The following is a 22,709-nucleotide window of genomic DNA, read 5'->3' as shown; positions in this document are numbered from 1 at the left end:
GGGAGCCCGGGAACGGGTGTGAAGGGAAAGTGGCAATAGGCGAGGCTTTGGGCGTTTGCCCCAGAATGACGCCAACTAGGCTCTGGGGGGCGGGGGGGTGGCTGTGGCACCCTTCGGACCCCGCACTGCGCAGGCGCGACACCCTCTCGCCCGGGGCGCGGCCCAGCAAGAAGTGACCCGGCGCGGGCGTCGAGTGCCGGCCTGGTTCCCATTCTGGGACTTTAGCCATTTGCAGCACCAGAGGCCTGCGCCAGAAGGGGCTCAGATGGCGGCGTTTTGGCCTCGAGGCTGGTTGGGTCCCTTCCTCGGACGCGCGGGGTGGGGCTCGGGGCCGCAGTGGCCTCTCGATATCCAACGGGCGATAATGCGCGCGAGGGCTTTGCAAAGAATGCGAAATTCATGATTCCTGTTCTTTGGCCGCTCGAAGGACTTTTAGAGCTTAAGTGCCCCGGAATCCGAGGGCAACTTTGGGGCGTCAGTACGGAGAGAATCCCTCGTGCTCGTCTCAGCCCCCAGACCCTAAGCCTGGGGACGAGCCTCCCCATTTCTCCCCAAGTCGCCTCTTTTTGTGTGTGGATAAGGGCGGGGGAAATTTAGCAGGGGAGCATTTTTATTTGTTTCAAGGGTTGGCTGGGTTTGGGGGCGTTTGGCCTCCGGCGAACACAGGGAAGAAATGTGACTAAGTGGCAGAAAATGCGCTTTCCCTTTCCCTCTTTTCCGCCCTCAGGCCGCGGGAGTTGCGCAGCTTCTAAGAACGTTTACATAAAATTTCCCCTCCAGATCTCCTCTGATCGACACCGCCTTTCCTGGGCCCTGACTTCTTGAATTTGGGGCGCTAAGGCCTCTCTGCCCATTGCTACCAGCCATTTTGCAGCACTTCTGGGCAGGGCAGGGGGGAGAAGAGGAAAAGTGGAAAAAGAACATGTGCACCGAGTGGGCCCCGACTTAACCTGTTGGAGGGGGAGGCTAATGTCTGGTAGGCATCTCCCTAGTGAAATCCTACCCCCCACCCCCAAGCTCTAGCAGTCCTCGGCATTCAGAGAAAGCGCTCCGATCCGCCTCTCGGAAGCCAGTCATAAACCCGACTTCTCATCACCCGAATTACTTCAGGGCGCTTTGATGGTGTTAGGTCTTTTTCCTTTTCCACGTGCGGATGACTCAGCCCTCTCCAGCTGCGACTGGGGAGGTGACCGGGGCAGCGGTTGACACTGTCCTCCGTACTCTTGACACAGAGGTGCTCCATCCCCGCCACATCCATTTCCCCCAAGCTTCCAGACCACACTTAGCTCCCCTTTCCTCTCTTCGGGTCACATTTTCCCTCTTCTCTAAAAAAATTATTTTCAAAATTGTAAAGGAGTTTTTGTACTTTTTTTTTTCCCCTTAACGTGAGACAGAGACTGGATGATGGAAACAGGCATTAAAAAAAAGCGAGGGGGGGGAGGTATGTATACATGCCGGCAGTCGGTGGAGCTCAAGCCTCCCGTGTTTGGCAACTGAGCTTTTTGGTTGCCGGTTCCCTGGTAGAACCGGCGTGGGGCACCTGGGATGTCTGCCGCTGAAAAGGCGCTGGAGAAATGCGAGGAATGATTATGATTTTAATAAAATTGTCTCTCATTTAGGAGCGCGCTTCTGCACTGCCTCTGTCGTCGGAGCCCGGGTTTGCCACGGCAAAGTCTGTAATCAGAGAAAAATACCAGCTTTGTTGAGGGTTAGAATATATCATTGGCTAATGTGTGTGGTTTTTTTTTTTAATAATGCTAAGCATTGGAATAATTAAAGAGTGAGAAATAACTCGTCTCTCCTCTCCCCTCAGCATTGTCTTATTTAAGGGTGGAAGGCGCACTTTTAGGCAAAGCTGGTTAGTTTTAATGCAGTTTTGTTTTGTTTTGTTTTGTTTTTTCCCTCAACTGCTTTCCCTCCGCTCTGGTCTGATTCGCAAATCCCCAAACTGGCACCAGCCGGGAAACTTGCCTCTGCCGCCGTTCTTCTCCCGGAGTTGGAACCTCCCTTTCCTTTTTCCCCTCTTCAGAGACAACCCTCTCCTCGTCCCTCCCCCGCCTCTGGGCCCTGACCCACTGCCTGGTTTTCGCTAGAGCGATTTAAAAAAGAAAGGAAGAAAGGAGCTGGGCTCTGGTACCCCCGTGCCAGCCGAGGGCGTGTTTCCCTGCCCGCTGGTTGGTGGGAGAGTCAAACCCGGTGGCTGTCGGGTGTAGGGTCTCAGATGCAGAATCTTGCCCTGCAACTCCCCCCCCAAAAAAAGAAATCAAATATTTCTAAAGATTGTAGGCTCATAGAGCTCAGATCCCTTGTCATATTTTAAATTAAGCAGAACAGTTCTTTCTTTCCAACCTCATATGCAATAGGAAGAGAAAATTCAGTCCTCGAGAGCTTGCCTTGGCAGCTCTGTGCCCTTAGTAGAGGGGAGAGCTGCCCACTTGGACTGAGCCTGGCGTCCAGCCGCACCACGGTGCTGCTACCCACAGGACCAAGATTTGGGGCAGGAGTGCAGGGTCCAGGGCAGTGGTGGGAACAGCCTGGGGAGATATAATAATAGAAAGAAGAAGCTCTTCATAAGGATTGCAGAGGTTTGCTCCAGGCTGCTCAGAGAGGAAGCTGCTGCCTTGGTCATTCCCCCAGGTGTAGGGGGTGGATAGGCTTGAAAGGAAAAGAGGCTTCCGCGGTGCTCCGGGAAGACACAGCTGTCATGAGAAAGGAAAGGTGAAAGTGGGCAAGAAATTGGGGGTAGGGGCTTGTACAATGGCTTTGAGTTGCAGAGGGAGTTATTTATTTATTTATTTGCTTCAGGTGTTTTCAATTAAATGTGTTCCTCTTTTATTTTCCTTGTTATTCGGTGCTTAGGCTTTTCAGCAATCCCTTGCATTCTTTTTTTTTTTTTTACATAAGCAGAAACTTTTTTCCCCCTCGGAGATATTGTGGGAGGTATTTTGCCTTCAGTGCTTTCTCTTTCCTGCTTTTTTTAAAATTTAATTTTAAAATTATAAAGTAAATTTAGTGCGAGTGAAAGTGACGGGGGAGCCAGCTGGGGCTGAATTCAGGGAAGGTGGAGGCAGCTGCGGCAGAGTTGGGCCTCCCAGCCCCACTCCAGGACCCCCTCACACTGTAGGCCCCCTTCTGCCAATGCCACCCCCTTCCCCTCCCTGGGAGGCTCTTCTGGGCAGGGATGAGGAGAGTCTGTCCCGATAGGTGCTCATTCACTCTTCAGGAACCCCTGACTCTGCAGAGCCACGTTTCTTTTATGACCCATGCATACCAGGGCCACCTAGTTCCTGCCTGCTTACTCCCCCCTCAGTCACTGTGGCTGTTCTGTTGAATTGAGCTTGGTGGGCCCTGTATGTCTCCCACATTTGCCCTGCTAGTCTGCTAACCCCGCTGCGCAGTTGGTTGCCCTGTTGAAAGATCAGAGTAGGGCAGGCCCAGAAAGAGACAGACAGACAGAGGTGTAGATACCCCTCTGCAGCAGTGAGGATTTAAGAGGCTTCTTTACACTATGAATTTTTATGGTCACATGAGTAGTGCACTTAGCTCTGTAACGCACGTGTATACTTAGGTGCTCAAATTTGAGGCTACCGGTGTGGGCAGGATCTATTTCTAAGACATATGAATTATGAGAACACTGGAGTTGAAAAACTGAAGGCCCCTTGAGTGGTGCTGAAAATGTTCTATTTCTTAATCTGGATGGGGGTATACAGGTGTGTTCACTTTGTGACAGCATATTGAGTGGAAGCCTTAGAACTGTGTGCTTTCTTTCTCTGTGTCACACTTAAGTTTAAAAGTTTGTTGGGTTTTTTTTAAAGGAAGGCACAGCCTCAAAAGTAAAGGCCGAGGGTTACAAAATAATAACAGCTATTATTTAAATAACAATGCTCTCCAGCCTGTTTTGCTCAGGTCTCCCCACTGAGGAATGGTGGGAGGGCTTGTAAAAATTAGTGGGCTGATATAAAAAACTCGCAGGCATGTGGCCCACGGAGACTTCATGACCCATCCACATGTGCACAGCGCCTGGAAACTGTCTGCAGCCTTAGGTTTAGCTGTGGGATTTTAACATCTCAGGACCAAAGGATAAAAAGTGGTAAGGAAGATGTTCCATGCCAATTACATTTTGCTGTCAACATCTGGAAAGCAAAATTGCAGCTGTTCTCCCCTCCCCATTACCACCTCGTCTTTTTTTTTTTTTTCCTGCACACTTAAATTTTTTGTTCTTATGCCATCCCTACTTTGGTTTTCTGCACTGTTAAAACATTTTCACGGCTCTGATGAAATCGAGTTGCTGGGTTTGGGCTTTAAAAATATATATATATGTCTATGTCTGTGTTTTACAGTCTGACAGTGTAATTTTTCTTGAGCGATTTATTTGAACAAGCCGGCAGTCAATGGATAATCCCCTCCCCTATCCAACCCTTTCTCGCCTTCCCAGCACCGTTCAGGCCCAGAGCCTGGGGGAGAGCGCTTGGCTACCCTCGCCTCGGCTCCCTTGGGCAGGTACTGACAGCTTCGCCCTCCACGGCCCTTCTGCGGTGTTTTTGTTTTCCCTTCGCCCCCCAAAAATATTTGAACCAAAAAGCCTCTTTTTTTTTTTCCTCCACCCACAGCAAACTGAAAGGGCTAGTGAACCGTGATTCAACAGAGCGAGGGCGCCTCTTTTCTTCCTTAGCATTAATTAACTCAAGTTCGTTAGGACGTTGGGTCTGTCGCCCACAGTTTTCTCTTGTGTGTGCTGAATCGGGTCATAGAGGGAGACTTCCCATGCAAACAGTTTGTGTTGGAGCTGGAGGACACAAGAGGGGGAGAGAGGGTAAAAAAGAAAGGGAGCCAGTGAGGGATGGATTGTGGCCGAGGGGTGGGCACAGTCCTAAGCTCTGAGCACCCTGGTGCCAGCCTCCGAAGGGGCTCCACACCAGGGGAATGAGGATTCTCGGATTTCCTTGGCAGTGATCCTGATGATAAAATAGTTGGGCGGCGGGGGACAATGCATTTTGAGGGATTGAAAAATGTCTTCCTTCCAACTCCTAAAATTGTACATTTGGGGGAAGCCGCTTCCCTGAACAGGGCCCGCCCAGCTCCCCAAGCCCTCGGAGCAGTGAAAACCTCGGGCTGTTACCATCCTGGCCACCGGCTCTCTGCCCCAGGCTCTGGGCACTGCCTGTTGCCACAGCAACTGCAAGAAAGAGGTTCTCTCCAGGCCGAGGGGAGTGCAGACCAGGCAGAGGGCACCCAGAGCTCAGAGAAACCCCCTCTTGCCCTGGCCCTTTGCTGCTGTGGCAGAGGCAACAGTCCTGGCCAACAAGGGGGTGTCAGGGCCGGAGCCCACCAAGAGGACCTGTGAAGGCCGCAGGAGTTGCCTCCAAAGCTCATTGGCAGCGGTGGGGGAAGGGAAAGGACCGTCTTCCCTGGAGGATCCCCAGGCTTTTTCTGGGGTCGGTAGTTGGCGGCCGGGCTTTGGGTTTTCAGCATCCTGCTGTTTGTTCTGGCCTCCCCTCTTGCCCTCTGGATATTTCCACAGTGTGCTGGGCGCAGATCTCGTCTTCACGTGCCTGTCTCCTCTGCCCGTGCCTTTTGCCGGTTTTTCAGTTCTCCTTTAGCCAAAGTTGTGAAGTTGGCTTGTGGGGTTCTTCCTTCTTCCCCGGGCCCTTGGTCACCAGGAGTGACACTTTGCAGACCCACGTGGTGGGTGGGTGAGGCTCTGGCTTCGCACTGCCCTTGCCCTGTGAAGCCCTCGGCTGTCACCTGTCCTGGGCGTTCTCATCTTCGGAGGCGCCCATCCTTCAGCAGCCCCTAGATGGATGACTGGGCTCTGACCCTCCCAGCTTTTACATCTGTTTGGTGATACAAGGAAGTTTCAAGCTAGGTGGTGAATTAAAGACAAGGGTTTTGCTTCTTCTACTCTGTAAACAATGAAAGTAAACAATTTCCAGTTGCACTAGGGAGAATACACTGTCTTCCCCAACACCTCCCTTCCCACCCGATTTTATTCAGGGCCAGGAGGGAGAGGGGAGATGTGCCTGGAGCAGGGTAGTGTTCGGAGCCAGAACGAGGCTGCCTGTTGGCCTGATCCCAGGCCACCGCTCAGGGTTTGTAGTCCTGAGGAGAAAAAGAAGGGAAGGAGTGGGGGGTCGGTTTATAGGAGAGGAGAGGAGAGTACAGCCTGGTTCGGAGGCAGGCCTGGTCCTAGACTCAGCCCTGGGTGTGGGGCAAGTCCACTCAGCCAGCTGAGGGTGCCAGAAAACCCCGTCCGGGCCCGCCATTCCTGAGCAGAGGAAAACAGGCCCAAGTCAGCCAAAAACCCGCTTTGTCCAAATTCTCCGAGCCTCCTCGCAATGTGCATTTTCTGGTTTCCAGGCTTGGCGGTTCCAGAGTCTTGGATGACTTTACTCGGGCTGCAGAGCCCCTTCCTGCCTGCCCCCCCAGCAAGGGGAGGCCCCACCCGCCTCTCAGATAAGCAGCCAGCCCCTTCCTTTTGCTGCCTTCGGTGGTTCTCTTTCCATTTCTGTCGGGGAGTCGGGCCACTGCTTTCTTGAACCCCTTCTGTGGAACAAGATGGGAGAGCTCAGAGATACGAAGCTGGCTTCTTTTCGTTTCAGACCAAGCCTGACTTATAAAATCCCAGGAATTAAACTGGCTCATCAGGGCTCTATCTGTGGCCTTTTAAAATTTCTTGCGTCTTTTTTTCACTAGGCTGCAGATATACAGTAGTACAATGGATCCTGATATGTCTGGTAAATCCTAAGTAGGTTTTGTGAGTCATTTGCACTCTTTGCGTATAGTTATCCAAATTAACACAGACAGATATAAAATTAGTATGTGTCCAGAGTCTGAAAGAATAAATCAGCCTTAAAGAAGGCAGGATGTAGACAAATAGAATTTAAAAAAAAAAAAAAAGGTGACCACCAGTGACCCTGTTTTTAAAAATATCACTTTTTTGCACTTCTAGATGTTCCACTATTGGCAGGTATGTCGGTTGCAAAACCTGTCTCAGGCTGGGAAAATTATTTTGTTTCCTTGAAGATTTTGAATACTGTCTATATGAGTGAGATTCTGTTCACATTTCCCTGTTTCCCCTCAAATAATCCACAAGGCCTCATTTGTTCTGTCGATTTTTAGAAAAACGATGCATTTAACTTTCTCAAGCTAGAAGCAGTCACTTTAGCTAGTTTTCCTTCTTCTTCATCATCTTCTTTTTATCCTTTTTTGCCCCTGTCCTAGAGCCCTTATCTTTTCTCCTTGCTCATTTTTCCTTTTCAGCTGTGTCCTCTTTCCTTCCTTCTCTGTCCTCTCTTTTTGTAGTTTTGGGCCCAGCTTGTCTTTCTCAGGATTGGTCTTCCTTCTCTCTTTCTTTCTTCCTCTCGCTATTCCTCTTTTTTTTTTTTCCCTGTGGCCTGTTCATTCTTTTTCTTTTGGAGGCACATTTTTCCTAGTGATGGCTAAAACCAGCATGGGTATTTCAGAAATGTTTCCGTGAAAACTGTTGCTTTAAAAAAAAATCAAATTCTATATACGTGACAGTAATGAGAGAGGCCTTTCTCTAGCAAAGGCAGAAAAATTCCTTTCCACAAACTAAAAGCTCATGTGAATTTTAAAAGTCTAATCTCTGACTTCTCAGATTTTTGTTTTAAATGAGGGAAAATACCTTCCCCTCCAAATTTTGCTTGAGTTTTTTCCTTTGTTGTCTTTAATTTTCTTTTTTTGCTTACTACTCTCTCACCAGCATCACTGGCTTCCTTACCCCTTCATTGCTTTTTCTCTCATTCCTTTCTTCCCTCCCCTCTCCTTCTCCTCCAAGGCCTGCCTGTCCCCTTGCTCCCTCCAGCCCCTGAGCCCTTGCATTTGTGGGTGACTCAGCCCTGGAGAAGCCTTGAATCCTCAGAGGGGTTTTGTGTGTGTGTGTGTGTGTGTGTGTGTGTCTTGGCTCTCTTTGGGGTGCAGAGTATCTGAGCTCCCAGCCGAGACCTGAGACCAAGGGGAGAAGAGAAGGAGGCTGGGTCTGGGACAGGTAATCTTCCAGAAGGAGCCTCTCTCCTCTCTTAACAAAAGGGGGACAGTCCCCTTTTGTCTGGGGCTTCTGAAGGGCGTGTCCAGGACCCAGAGCTGCCACCAGTGGCATTCAGGAGGAGGGGGCTGTAGGGGTGGGGCATGCCAAGTGTTTCTCCCGGAACCCGAGCGATTCCTCTCCGGGTGCCCCGCAGGAGGGAGGGAGAGACCTTCTCACCACCCTCCCCGGCTGCTCACCCAGGAAGGCCTCCCTCTGCAGGAGCAGGGTGAGGGGAGAGTGCTGCCTGGGAGTCCCTCAGCCCACCTGCAAGGTGGCTGGCCAGGCCACCAGCAGGGCAGGTGGAGGACAAATGGTGATTGTTCTCCTTCCCCGTTTCTCTCCTGGGAAGCTCCAAGGTTGCTCCTCCTGTTAGGGGAGAGTTGAGGGGGCACAGTGGGTCCCCAGGCTCCACTGAGACACTCCACTGGTCGTCCGGGGACCTACACGTTTGTGTCCAGTCTCTCCACCATTCCATCGACCTTTGACCTCTCCCTTCATCCAGGATCTTGTCCTGTTTCCCTAACTTCCAGTGGAATCCTTCTGCCTGTCATCTCCCCTGCCACCTGCTCAACTGTAACACCAGGATTCAGAATCGACCCATGTTTAGTGCCTGGCAGGGTGGTCTGTGAGAGGGAACATGATAGAATTTTTCAGGAGGCTCAAGTTGGCCATTTTCTGTTTGGTGTCCAATATTTAGTATGAATCAAAATACCAGAAAAACACACCATGCATAATATAAACTCACTTGTAGTTTCTACTGTCTCATCTTGACTTCATTTATTTATTTTTTGTTTCATCTCGTCTTGAGATGAAGAGGCAAGGTTTGGTATCTCATGTTACTCAGTTAACATCCTTGGCTAATTGGACCAAAGGTGGTTATTAACGTGATGTTAATTATTGAATGCCACCCTAAGAGGCCTGTCTTGCAGTGACACCTGCCTCTTGCTCTCTCACCTCTAACTGTTTCTCTCGGGCCGCCCATGACCTCACTTCAGGCCAGTCAGGGCCTGGCCTGGGGTACCAGGTGCTGGGTGGTGCCTTCCCCATTGTCTGGGTCCAGCAAGGGCTCGGGGCTGCATGTTCCGTTGGGGCACACCCGCTGGCCCTCTTCCTCGAATCTTTCCGCTGGGCTTAAAGGCCACCGAGGGTTTCAGATAGGGAAGAAAGGGGCGAGAGTGAGCCGTGACCTTCCTGTTGCCAGCTGAGGGCTGAGCCTCACCTGGGGAGAGGACAAATGTAGGAGCTGGTTTCTGAGAAGGGTCAGCCTCTCCCGGTCGGTGTTAACCTCCTCCTCCGCTCTTCCATTTTTTAAATAACTGTCTCCTCCTTAACTGCTTTACAAAGGCCTAAAGCTTGGCTGCTCCGGAGCCCCTACCCGAAAGGACCCAGCGGAGACGTCCACACTCCTGGCTCCCCTCCCCCACGCTCCCCTTTCCGCCTGGGAGGAAGGCCCAGAGCAGGGGTTCCCCGGGGAGTGGGGAGTGCTTTCGGGTGACTCGGTTTCCCCAAGGCTGTCTCACATTTCCTGATAGAGCTCTCTTCTGCCTTGTTTCCTTTCTTAGATCCCTCCCTTCCCTTAGGTTTCTTATTTTATGCTCTTATACCTTGCTCGGTATGGCTTGGGCCCTTTAATCTGAACAGGGCATAGGTGAGTGTTCACCCTCCTCCAACCCAGGAACTCTAAACAGAGCAAGTGGAGCAGGCAGAGCTGAAGAGTGCAAAGAACTAAGAGTTTAGGAGGTGGTGGTGGTTCGGGGGTGGCAAGGCTGGGAGTCTGTCCACCTTCCTGCCTTTGTCACTCCCCCTGGGGTTGGCTGTTGTGTCTGTGGCTGAATGTAGTGCTTGTCAGTGCTGTGACAGGAGGCTATTTTAATAAACTTGCAGTTTCTCGATCGGAGCTGCACTGCGTTGGCATCCCTCTTCACCGCTAATGGAGCGTGTGTGGCTGGGTGTGGGCCGAGGGAGGCACCGAGCTCGATGGGGGCTGGGGAAAGGGAGGCCGGGCAGTGCTGGGGGCCTGCCTCCCGGCCTGGGAGCGCTCCGGTGAGTGCCGCCAGGCTGGGGGAAGGGGTGGCCGCACCCTGGGCGCCGGGTCCCTGCCCTGGAAGTGCTGCTGGCATCGACACTTTCCAAGCTCTCTTTCTTCTTCTCTTTCTATTCATAGCACGGCAGGCAGGCTCGTGTGTAGGGCCGGGGAGGAAAACTTCCACTCGCCCCTGTGCGTCCCATAAATAAAAAAAGAAATAGAACCAGAAAAAGAGTGTGCGGGTCTTAGAGAAAGAGACTGAAACCAAAACACAGAGAGAAGGCGCAGCTGCTTTCCCCAAGGCCTTCTGGGGCTCCCTCCCGCCCGCCAGCCCGCCCGGAGTCAGGCCTTTATTTATTTATTTTTCTGGCTTTAAAAAAAAATTCTATGTCTTCCTCAGTCCCAGTCCCCCTCAACCCCCTTCAGATTTGCTGGGTGGCCACTGCCAAATGGACCCGAGTAGGAGCCTGGAATGAAAAATTCATAACTGCTGGACTTTGCTTGTTCATTAGACGTGAACTTGTCGATTGGGCAAATTGTTTTTGGTCTCCAACTGCCGGGGGCTCTCCCCACCCTCTCGGCTCGCCCGGTTCCCTCCTCCCCTTGGACGCAGCCATTGGCTGCTCGAGGATGTCTCATTGCCAAATAGGTGGATCCTTCTCTGTCTCCCTCCCCCCTTTCTCCCCCCCACCCTTTTTACTGGCTTTGGCACCAGCGAATGGATGGGGATTGAGCATGAAAGGGGAGAGAGAGAGGGAGTTTGAGAGAGAAAAGAAGCAAAAAAAAAAAAAACCCAAACCCAACCAGCGCACACACATACACACAAACACACACACACACACACACACACACACACACACACACACACACAGCCCCATCCACGTCCTCCCTCTCTCCCTCTCTCTCTCCTTCCCTCCCTCCCTCCCTCGCTCCCTCCCTCTTTTGCACGCTTCTGCCAGCGACGGTCTGCAGCCGGTCCGAACTCGTCCTCTTCCCCGGGAATCTGTGAGCTCCCCCTCTGCCTGCGATCAGGCTCAGAGGCGGAGGGAGGCAGCCCGAAGTTTACACCCCTGTGCCGCTGCCAAAGCCGAAAGCCTTTTTCTTCAGCTGCCGATTCCCCCCCACCCCCGTTTTTGTTTTTGTTTTGTTTTGCACAGGGGTGGGGTAGGGCGTGTTGTGTGTTGGGGGTGGGGTGGGGTGGGAGGTAGGTTTTTGACTTTTAAATTTTGCATATTTTTCTTTTATTTATTTATTTTTTAAAAAGCTGGAAGAGGATGCACAGGGGGTGAAACTGAAAAAAGAAATTTTTTTTGTTGGCTTTTGTTTACCTGGCATGTGTGGTAATCGACTCTCTCCCTCTCTCTGCTTGCTATCCCTGACCTTTCTTTTTGCTCCTTTAAAAAAAATATTAATTTCCCCCTTCTGTGCAGTGGAGCATGGGGGGGGAGGGGGAAGGGTTTGAGAATCCACCCAAGCCCGGCCCCTAGTCCCCAGAACACCAATAATAACCCCCTTTAAAACATTTACCTTCCTCCCCTGCTCCTCCCCCGCCCCCTCCCCCCACCCGCCCCCAACTCACAACTCTGTTGAGTCCAGAAGCTCAGAATCGGGCGTTGGGCTTTGCCGGGTGCTTCAGATCAATGGTAATTATTTATTTTTTTCCAGTTTTATTTTTGTAAACAGAAATCAATTATTATTTAAACTTCAAACAAGCAAACAAGCAAAAAAGAAAAAGAGGAAAAAAAAAAACCAAAAAACAAAAAGCGAGAGCCCGGCCCTCTGTCACCTGACTGAGTGGGAAAGAGGGTGAAGGGGTCAGTGGGGACGGGGGACTGGATGCCCCCCGTAGCTTTTAACCCTACTGTGGCTGAGACCACCACCTTATTTGTGCTAACAAGAAGCGTTTTGTTCCTTATGACTGTGGTTAACATTAGTATTGGTGTCGATAACAAAGCTGAAATCACATATTTAGGATTTAGATCTGATTTAAAAAATGCTGGGGTGGATGTTCCAATCGGAGCAGAAGAGAGAATGAAAACAGCCTGGGGAGGGGGAAGCCAAATCCTTCTCCTGGCTCGCTGACTCGTGGATGTCATGTTCGCTCTTCTGGGGGTGGCCAAAAACCTACCGGTGTCGGGGCGAGAAGCGGCCCTCGCCTGCCCGCGTGTGCGTCCTCGGGCATTCGTGCAGACTGGACTCCGTGCCGGGGCGAGCTGACACGAGTTCGAGACTGCATAGAACATGGAGATGTCATGGGCGCGACAGAGCCTGGCGGGGATACCAGCAGCGTGTGTGTGTGTGGACGGCAACGTTGTCTGTGCGCGCGTGTGTGAGTGAGTGAGGGAGAGAGAGAGAGAGAATAGGTGTGTGCTCAGGCTCTGGGTGTCTCTGTCTGGCTGCTGAGGCTGAGATGGGAGCGAGCGGCAGGCTAGGCTGGTGGCGGCTCCAGACCACACTTTCCTAGAACAATTGCAAGAGAAAATTGTCTTGGGGGGGGGGGAGGAGGAGGAGGAGAAGGCGATTTTACTTGTGCCCCCTTTCTAACGCTTCTTTTCTCCTTTTCTCTTTCCCCCCTCACCCCGTCTTCCCCTCCTCCCGTCTCCCCTCGCCCCGCATGCTCCCGGCTTGCCGCCTGCAGGATGAGTTCCACCCGTTCATCGAGGCGCTGCTGCCTCACGTCCGCGCCTTCTCCTACACCTGGTTCAACCTGCAGGCGCGGAAGCGCAAGTACTTCAAGAAGCACGAGAAGCGGATGTCGAAGGACGAGGAGCGGGCGGTGAAGGACGAGCTGCTGGGCGAGAAGCCCGAGATCAAGCAGAAGTGGGCATCCCGGCTGCTGGCCAAGCTGCGCAAAGACATCCGGCCCGAGTTCCGGGAGGACTTTGTGCTGACCATCACGGGCAAGAAGCCCCCCTGCTGTGTGCTCTCCAACCCCGACCAGAAGGGCAAGATCCGGCGGATTGACTGCCTTCGCCAGGCCGACAAGGTGTGGAGGCTGGACCTGGTCATGGTGATTTTGTTTAAGGGGATCCCCCTGGAAAGTACTGACGGGGAGCGGCTCTACAAGTCGCCCCAGTGCTCGAACCCCGGCCTGTGCGTGCAGCCACATCACATTGGAGTCACAATCAAAGAACTGGATCTTTATCTGGCTTACTTTGTCCACACTCCGGGTAGGTTGCTCTCAATCCCCCCTTCTCCCTCCGCCCCATTTTACTTGCTGGCATTTGTTCTGTTTATTGTACCTCTTCCTATCAAGGGATCCTCGCATGTACACACCAGGGGCCTAACTGGTGCACCCATTCTGCTGAGGCCTGCAGCTCATTTGATGTTCCCCTTTCCCTTCTGTTTCCTTTCACTTGCTCCGTTCTTCCTCCTTTGCTCATTTGCCATGTTACTGATTTGATTTTCGTGCTTCTCCATCTTTGGAGGACTCAAGAGACGCTGCAGGTCCTAGGACTAGGGCCAGGACGCCCGTGAATTACCCGCGATGGTGAGAGTTTGTGAGAAACACCACCACCATCACCAAGAGAAAAAAAAAAAATCTCTCCTTGCTCTGATTTTAAATGAATCAGAAAAAGTATTGGGGAGCAGGTACAGGCTTTTCTGCAGCTTCCTCTCAAGTCCTGGGGAAAAGCCAGATTTGGCACAAGCGGGGTGGGCAGTGGTTCGGTGGAGAGAGGGGCGTGTAAAACCCTGGGATCTGAAACAGAATGAATAGAAAAGAGGAAAGAAGGCAGAGGCGGGCAGATTCTGGGGCCCAGATGCCCAGGCGGGAGCTGTTTTGGCTGGGATTTGGCTGACGGAGAGGAGAAAAGTCATTCGATTTCATAGAGAGTGAAAATGAGCAGAGCTCCCTTGCGCTCTTCCCCTTTCCTGCCCCTTCCCCTGCGAGTCTCAGCTGAAGTAGTGAGACCCCCGGGGTGGATGCCCCAAGCCCCAACACCTCTGCTGGGGGTGAGGGGGAGCAGGCAGTGCTGTGGAAAAGGTCTTAAAGAAACAAACAATCAAAACTCTGTAAAATCTCCTTTTTCTTTTGTGTTCCAAATAGTTCCACCTCTCTCTCCTCTTTGCTTTTCCAATTTCACCCTGCATTTTGGGTTGTGGTGGTTCAGTTCTCCTCTGTTCTTTTTTTTTTTTTTCCCCTCCCTACCCTTTCCCTTTTTATAATTTCTTTCCGCTTTTGTTTTCTTACAAATTGAAACAGAGATGGCTGGTTAATTTTTAGCCTCCACTCAGCTACGCCCAATTTACTGCCGCCTTTGAAACCTAAACGGGCGGCACTCTGTGATTAAGCAAGGCAGAAGTGTGTTTACATTATGCCCAACCAACTTGTAATGAGAGGGCTACCAAACCTTTCTCTTTCTGTGTTTTTTTTTTTTCCTTTCCACCATTCCAACCTTTCCCCCTCCTTTCCCCCCCTTCTTTCTCTCTTCATGCGAATGTAAGAGAATGTGGCTTAACTTCAACTCTAGTGAATGTTCTTTCTCCCGCAAATATGTGTGTGTGTGTGTGTGTGTGTGTGTGTGCGCGCGTGTGTATCTTCCTTCCTGTTCATTCACAAAAAAGAAAAGCAACTCACTTTTCTGCTGTGGTTACCCCCTTGCCTGTTTGGGATGTTGGGAGGAGAGAGATGACTTAATCTAGAAAGGAAATTTTGGGGCACTTTCAGTATTGCGTCAGGATTGAGGACTCAACTCGGATTAGCACTAAGAGTTTATATATTGGGAAACTCAGGAGGAGGAAAAGGTGATATTTTAGGCCTCTCTTCTTGCTCATTCTCTCTTCTGAGAAGTGGCTTTGGTGGTTGGATGGAGGCAGTGGACACCACCCCCCTCCACCACCCCCCCACATTGTATTTCCCTCTGTGGACCTTTCTAGGCCTGTACCTGGCCTTGTGTGACTATCACAGCCCCCTCACAAAGAATGGCCAACTGCTGGTCCTCTTCCTTATTCATCTATTTTCTTTCTGGAAGGGAGATCAAAGCAAAAATTAAAAGTTATTCCCTGATTCTATGTCTGTGCAGCAAATCAGAATGGGAGGTAGTGGTATTGGAAGTGGGTTGGGGCAGGCTTGAAGACCTGAGATTGTGTCTGTCAGATAGCTCCTCTCGGGGCGGGGGGTGGGGGTGGGGTTCTGCACCTTTCAGTTTTGGATCTAGGGCCTCTAAGGTGAAATCAGTACCCATCTTCCTCCTGAGCCAGCTTCCTCTACCTTGATCTGTAGCTGGATCCTGTAGCAGAGCTGTTTCCCTGACTTCTTTTATTTTAGGTTGTATTTTTTACTGCTGTTAGCAAGGGGCCAAGGTAGGGTGAAGTATGTGTGATGGAGACCATTTCCTGACCAGCCAGCTGGTCCTGGACTGACCAGACAGGTGTAAGGAGAAGGATGGCACCCCTACTTGCCCGCTAGACATAATGAGAAGATTTTCCCAGGAATATGAGTAAATCCATGCCCATCACATGTAGTCGTGGCCCCTCTGTCCCAGCTGAGGCTGAGTTCCTTGACAAAAGCTGAGTGGAGAAATGAGGACGTTTCTTATAATTTGTCCCCAGTTCAGGTCCCTGGACTCCGGATAGTTTTCAGGAATGTAGGAATTTTGTTGCTGAAATTACTTTAACTCGAGGGCACCTTTCTGAGGGAGTGGGGGTAAGTGGATATGGTGTGGCCTACCCATGGGCCTTGGGTAGATGGCTTGAGATTGCATGAAGTGGTGGGCATGGCTTTCTCTCCAAACCACTCCAGTTTACTCACAAATGTCTTCTCCTGGCTGAGCCCCCAAACAGTGCCAGTCTAGTAGTACAACCTTCCTCTTCCATGTCCATGCAAAGATCTACTTAGTAGGGTGTCACTTGTTCCTTCCTTCCAGTATAAACCAGGGCTGGTGGCTGGGGCAGCAAGGGCTCAGACAAGGGTTACTTTAGATTCTAAAAGAAATGCTGTCCTTCCCTTCAAATGGGCTGACGAACCTGATCTGGGTTGAACTGGTGTGCCAGGTTTGATGACAAGCAGACTTGTGATGGTAAGCTTGGGGGTGTGGCTTCCCCTGCAAGCGCCATTGTCATCCATCATCTATGGCCCTTGTGGGCCCTTGTTTTGTCTCACGTGAAGCTTTAAGAAGTGGCATGGTTGAGAGGGACTAAAGGACTAGTGTATGTGACGTCAAGAGCCCCACTCCCAGAACACAGGGTCCTAAAAGGCCACTCAGAGTGTTTTGCACCCTTCATGAGGGTGGCCTTCCTGCTGGGTACCTTTCCCATTCAGGAGGGGATGTTGAAGCAGAACCGGGTCAGAGAGTACTGCCATGGGAAGGAGGTTGTACATTTTTGACATTGTCCTTCCATCCAAAGGGGGTGTCCCAGGGCAGTGGCTGGAGACAGAGGGGGACCTGGGGCCAGGCGGAAGGATGCTTGGGTAAGGAAGGGTGGCTGAACTGGTCTGGAAGCATGGCTATACTCTCCCCAAAGCTTCTGCAAGAATCTGAAGGTAAACGGGCATCTTCAGACCATCCTTAATCTAGGCCTCCATCCTAGAAAAGAAAAAATCTGAAAGTAATAAAATGCTTTACTGAATAAAAACGTCAGCTTCTCCCCGTCAGATCCCTCCAACAGGCCCACAGTGGAGGCCCATTAAGTCCAGGTGTTCAGGGGGTGGCTCTTTTCTTTATCTCTGCTTTTTCACTATGGAGAAATTTACACATAGAAGGAACTCCCATCACCAGTGCCAGTTTATGGCTAGTTTCGATTCATCCACAGCCCCTGATGCCTACCTACTCTGGGTTGTTTAGAAGAAAATCCAGGCCTTATAGCTTCTCCTGTGTTAATATTTCTGCATATGTTTCTAAAGATAAAGATTCTTGAAAAATGGAAACATAATATCACTGTCACACTGAAAATGATTTCTTTGGCTGGTCAGTGTTCACATTTCCCTAATAATCTCCAAATTTTGTTTGTGTAGATCAGGATCCTGATCAGGTTCATGCACTAAAGTGGGTTGCTCTGTCTTGGAAGTCTCATAAGCTCAAGGCGATCCTCCCCCTCTTCCTCCTTCTTCATATTGGTTTCTTTCCTGGCAGTTGTTGGGTTGTTGTTGTGGAAGGGACCTGATGATTTCTCCTGTAGAGTTTCCCTGTCTGGACTCGGCAGGCTGTGTTCCCCTGCGTTGATCAATGTGCTGCTCTGAAAGGAGCTTCTGCCTCCCTCCTTGCTACCAGGTCTGGGGACAGCTAGGCCTTACCTGTCGCAGGAAATGGATTAGCACCCGAGGATCTGTCCAAGTGAATTTTCTCAAGTGCAGAGTTGCCCTTCTCGGTGTAAGAGCTCCCTGGCTTTCACTGTCTGCTTCAGAGCTTGGGCTTTCCAGTGAGCGCGGGTTCTCTGGCCCAAGCGAGGGCTTCCTTGGCAGTGGAGGGCCTTCCTTGGCAGCGGAGGGCACTGGCCGGCCATGTCAGCCCTGCCGAGATGTGGTCGGGGCTAGTGGCATCCCCCAAGCCTCTGCTGGATGCCTGGCCCCCTCTGGTGGCCCTGGTGTGAGTGCATGGGAGTGGCCAAGGGCACACCAGCTGCCCTCTCCAGAGGTCTTGCTCCTCCTGAGGCTCCGGTGCCTCTTCACCCATGCCCAGAAAGGCCGCTGGTCTGTTTTTGAGGCAGCGCCATCTGGTGCCAGGGCTGTTGAAGACTGTGTAGCCTGGTTACCAGATTCCTAAAACCAGCAAGATACACCCGTGTAGGGTTAGATGCCTTTGAGAGTGTCCCAGAAGAGATGTCACGGTGGTTCGAGGATCAGCTTCCGTCGTCGTAAAAGTCTTCTGTTCAGCTAATTCAGAGGATGGTTAAAGGGACTGAACCAGCTAACACGTAAAGGTACTGGCACATAGCAGGCAAGCAGTGGATGACGGCTGCTGCGATTCTGATGTTACAACTCCCTGAGCCCTAGGACATCTCCCTGTCACCTTTACCTATTGGTTTTGTTTCTGCCTTAAGGGTCGAACGAGGTGAGAGCTCATTTTTCTGTAACACAGAAGTGTTTCAAGTGCTGGAGACAGGGCTCACAGTTCCTCTCCACCCCTCTTCCCAGGAAGCTGTCGCTTCTCCAGGGCAAACGCTGCCAGTCTCTCACGCCTCCCACATTTGACACAGCTCCTTGCGCACTTGCCATTTTGGTCATCACCCCCTGGAGGCCCCCTTAAACTGGAGCGTTCTATACTGAACACGGAAACTCCAAGTTCGAGCAGATCCCAAGGTAACCACACGATTTGCTTGGCCTTCCAGCTACATATTTTGCGGGGCCCAGTGCAAAATGAAAATGAGGGATTCCTGGTTCAAAATGATTAGGAACTACAAAGAGACGATAGTTAGATCATTAAACCAAGCGTTGGGTCTGCGTGATGGCGTAGGCTGCATACCTGAGAAGCCTGCCCAGGCCGCCTTTACTCTGATCCTGTGACACGGGGTCCTTGGATTTGGGTGGTGTGAAGGGATAATACAGTTCAGGCTGACTTCCGAGGGGGTGACCCCAAAGAAGAGATCAGAGATGCCCAGACCCCCCTGGGCTGGTCTCATTCTAGGACTCTGTTGACCATCTGCTCTTATCCCCTTTATCCATAGCATATCCCTCCAACCAGTCAGGGGTCCCTGCTGGCTGTGATGTGCAGGGGGTCCTGGTGGATTGCTCACTGTCAGGGCTGAGTTGGAAGCTGTAGCTCAAGGGGAAAAAAAAGAACTATCTTTGTCTGAGTTTGAGCTGGCAGAGTTCGGCCCATGAATAAGCCAGAGGGGACCTGGGAGCCCGAGCATGGTGACCAGCTGTGCTTCACCGCCCACCCAGAGGAAACGGGGCCACTCTGTAGCAGGAGGGCTGGGGGCCAGACATGTGGAAGGACTTCCTGAGGCTTCAGCTTACTTTCTGGCACTGCAGGAAGTTGGTTGAATTTTCTTTATTCATGAAATACATGCACACTTGGTGAACCTACTGTGAGCAAGGTCCTTCTAAGGATGAGAGACTCTTGCCTGTGGCCTGCAAGGTTTGAGCAAAGGTCCCCTGATAATTTCTAGAAGGCACCGACCTATAGATGTGAACAGTGATCCATGCCAGAGGCGAGGGGAGACCCCTCAGGGCTTCACAGGACAGCTCCAGGTGGGCTGTGAAGGAGGCGGCAGGGCCCATCTCAGCGCCTTCTAGAGTTGCAGGAATCTGGGATGCTGAGGAAGGTAGGCCAAAGGGGTAGAGGGTTGTGCCCCAGTCCCCCTCTGTCCTGGCGTCCTGCAGCCACTGAGCAGAGAAGGTACAGCCAAACATCCCCCTTTCTGCCTTGGGAAGAAGGTGTCTCCCTCCCCACCCCTCTTTCTCTTTGCCCCGTCAGTCCCACCCCCACCCCACCCCCCTGTCTCAGGAGCTGCCACGCTTCAGTTATTTTATCCTTCAGTGTCCGATTCAGAAGTCCTTTCAAAGGCCCCAGCAGTGTCAGCGCGGTGCTCACACAAAAGGCCTCTTTGATTTCTTGTTTGTTTTCATTTGCCAGTGGAGGGGGAGGGGGCAGGAGAGAAAGAGCTTCTGGGTTTTAAAATTTTTATTTGGGTTGCTTCATTCTCAGAGGAGTTGGCTCCCAGGAACTCTTTTCTGAGTGAGGGGCTCAGAGGCGGGAGGCAGCCTTCTGGGGAGAAGCCTGGGACGGGGTGTGGGCACTGCCTCCTGAAGCAAGGGGGGTTAGGATACAGTCGCCAATTCACCTTCACATGTTCTGCGTTAGGCCCGAAGGTGGGAAGGGTCAGCTAGGAGCCCTGCTGCTTGTGTAAGGACAGGTCGGAAGTGCCTGGCATGGAAGGGACACTCCCCCTATGAGCCACATCCCCAGCAGCTGTAGGATTTGAATGGTCCTGAACCTTGACTTTGCCATTTTCCCTTTATCATCCCCGATTCTGCTGTGGCCTTCTTGGATGGATAGGAAGGGGATGGGGGGGTTCTTTTAACATGTGCACTTCTTGGAAACTCTTAGCACTCTGGAATACAGGCAGGGGCTCCCCACTTTCCATCTGGGAACTGGGGGGCTGAGAGGTCTGCCCTCCAGCCAGGCATCCTGCCGGCAATGGTACACAGGCCCAGGAGGAGCCCCTGTCCTCTCAGGCTCGCATGTTCACCCCATGCCTCTGTCTCCACATGATGACTGGCCTCTGAGATGGTGCGGCATGGGTGCCCCTTCCAGAGGATCCGGCCCACGGCTCACGGAGGGCAGGCTGGTTCTGGCTGACGAGCAGGGAGCTGAGACTGAGAGGGGAGGAGGACCACCAGTGCCCGTGGTTTGGGACCACAGATGTGGTGATCAGCGCCTGTGTGGGTGCATAACTTTAAGCTCATGTGGGCACACCTGATGTACCAGTGAGAAAGGGTGCAGCTTGTTGGCCGCTGTGTCTGTGTGGAGCCTGGTTGCCGGGGCTGGGGAGGAGAGCGCCCGAAAGCGAGGCTTGGGCAGGTGGTCACGGGCGTCAGCAACAGGGAAGTGTGCCCACTGGGTGAGGGGGGCTCCGCAGGCCTGCTCGGCAGACGGAAGGAGGAGGCTGGGGGGCTGAGAGATAGATAAATATAGCTGATGGCATTTCTCACGGTAGGTTTTTCTTGGCACCGAGGGCACCGTGGCAAGCAGCACGACGAGCGCCTGGCCCTGCCGGCCGCCGTCGCCATTTTAAGCATGTTTGCGCCGAAGAGTCGTTGGCATTAGAAAAGGGTCCCAGCCGGCAGAGGGGCGGCAGCAGGGGGCGGCGGCTGGACTGGGCCTCGCCCCCTCCCCACCCGGGTACCTGGGTTCCTTACATTGTTTGTATACATGTCTAATATCTGAATTTCTGGGGGTTTAAAAAACCACTGTAGGGTTACCCTTCGTGGGCCTGTCTTCCAAGTGACTTGTGCCCCCAGCAGCCACCGTGGCTGGTGGGCTATCAGTGGTGGGGGGTGTTCTGGCTCTTTTCCTCACTTTTGATGTCTTAATGACGACCTGGCGTGCCACTGCTCCAGGGTCAGGGCCATCAATTTTTTTTTTAATTTTTACCAGAGCATAGTTGATTTGCAATATTGTGTTAGTTTCAGGTGTATAGTAAAGCGTATCAGTTATACTTACATAAATATCTACTCTTTTTTAGATTCTTTTTCCATATAGATGAATACAGAGTATTGAGAAGCGATCTCTGTGCATCACTTGCTATTAATTTGGAGGACATCCGATAACCTGAGGGACACTCCTTTGTCCAGGTTCCCAGTGACGTTTTGTTTCCTGTTGGTGGAGGAGGGGCCACACCTGTGTTCTCCCTGCCCTGCTTTAATTCCATTTTTCCACTGAAGGTCCCTTATGGTCGAGGCACCGTGTTGAGTCCTGTTTGCATGTTAGCCACCCAAATTCTTAACATTGATTCTGGTGTTAAGCCCGCGTTCCCAGCGGTGAGCGTGTGCACTCAGGTGACACACACAGGGGTCCTTGTGTGTAGTGAGGTCCTGGGGAACCAGACTCAAGGACCTGGGAGGCTTCCTGCAAGGTGACCTGCTTGAACTTCACCTTGAAAGACAGTGAGGAATTAGCTCGTTTTTGTCAGTTGGCTGAGCCTTTTCAGCTTGTCTGGGGCTGATTCCATCCTCACAATGGTTGAGTGATACAGGCAGGGCAGGTATCATTATCCCCACTGTACAGAGAAGGGAACCCGGTACAGCGATGTCAGGGCGCTTGGGTTGCACAATTAGTTTCCTGCAGAAGGACCCAGGTTTCCGGTCAGTGTGCACCCTGGCTTCCCTCTGTGGGCTTCGCCGCTCCTTGGATGTCATGGGGATTGCTGGCCTTGGTGGAGTCTCAGAGGAGAAAGCTGGGCAGGTCCCCATGATCTCCCTTGCTCTCCAGGAGCTGAGACTGAGGGGCTGGAGCCCAGCCTGTGGCTCAGCTCAAGGGCTCCCCCAGCTGCTGAGCGTGTAGGGTGGAAACAGGCCGCGGGAACCTGGCCCATCCTTGACAGTGGTCTCTGTTCCTACCAGTCAGCCCCCTGCCTCTGACCTGAGAGGCAGCATGCTAGCGTAGACCAGGCGGGGGAGGTCGGCTGGACACCCCCAGCGTGCTTTGGCCAGCTCAGCATCTTGGCACCCCGTCCTGGGGAAGGTAGCCTGTGCAGGAAGTCCAGGTGTGCGGCCAGGCAGGCTGGGCTGCACCTTGGGAATCCCTAATCCTTGCTCGGTCACGCCCTTTTTCCTGGGAGTCTGCTTGGAATTGCAGTTTGAAATAAGTGAATATAATTATCCTAATTAACCAGAAGATCGCTGGAAGTTTTGCAATCATCTGCTCTTCATTGCCTTTTATGCTGCTGAATTCACGTAGACGCTCCTTCTTACCCCTTTTTGAAAGTTTGAAAACTTCAGGGTTATGTATATAAAAGTCCTCCAACATGCTGAAGGGGGCTGGGTGTGAGAGAGGATAGCTCACTGCTGAAGATTTTCCTGTTTCCCTGACGAAGAAGATAGGGACTTCACCTCTTAACCATTGAAATCAGGTCCCATAGAGTAGGGTTTCCCAACCATGACGCTGTTGACTTTGGAGCCAGATCCTTCTATGTCATGGAGACAGTCCTGTGCATCATAGGGTGATTAACAACATCTCTGGCCTTGACCCA

The 22,709-nt window shown here is 51.9% G+C and overlaps 1 protein-coding gene across 8 annotated transcripts in view; it reads left to right on the top strand.

Annotated features, from left to right (window-relative positions):
• NFIX (nuclear factor I X) overlaps positions 1–22,709 on the top strand; it is a 97,627-nt gene that overhangs the window by 15,281 nt on the left and 59,637 nt on the right. For 3 of the 8 annotated variants that reach the window (XM_070463267.1, XM_070463251.1, XM_070463248.1), the window contains one exon: positions 12,712–13,243. In XM_070463267.1, coding sequence (XP_070319368.1) covers positions 12,712–13,243 — 532 coding nt within the window. The other 5 variants (XM_070463271.1, XM_070463257.1, XM_070463259.1 and 2 more) reach the window with 5 other exon arrangements.

Source organism: Odocoileus virginianus, chromosome 3 (genome assembly GCF_023699985.2).
Source record: "Odocoileus virginianus isolate 20LAN1187 ecotype Illinois chromosome 3, Ovbor_1.2, whole genome shotgun sequence".
Classification (NCBI taxonomy): Eukaryota; Metazoa; Chordata; class Mammalia; order Artiodactyla; family Cervidae; genus Odocoileus; species Odocoileus virginianus.
This window is presented reverse-complemented; position numbering and strand designations above follow the sequence as displayed.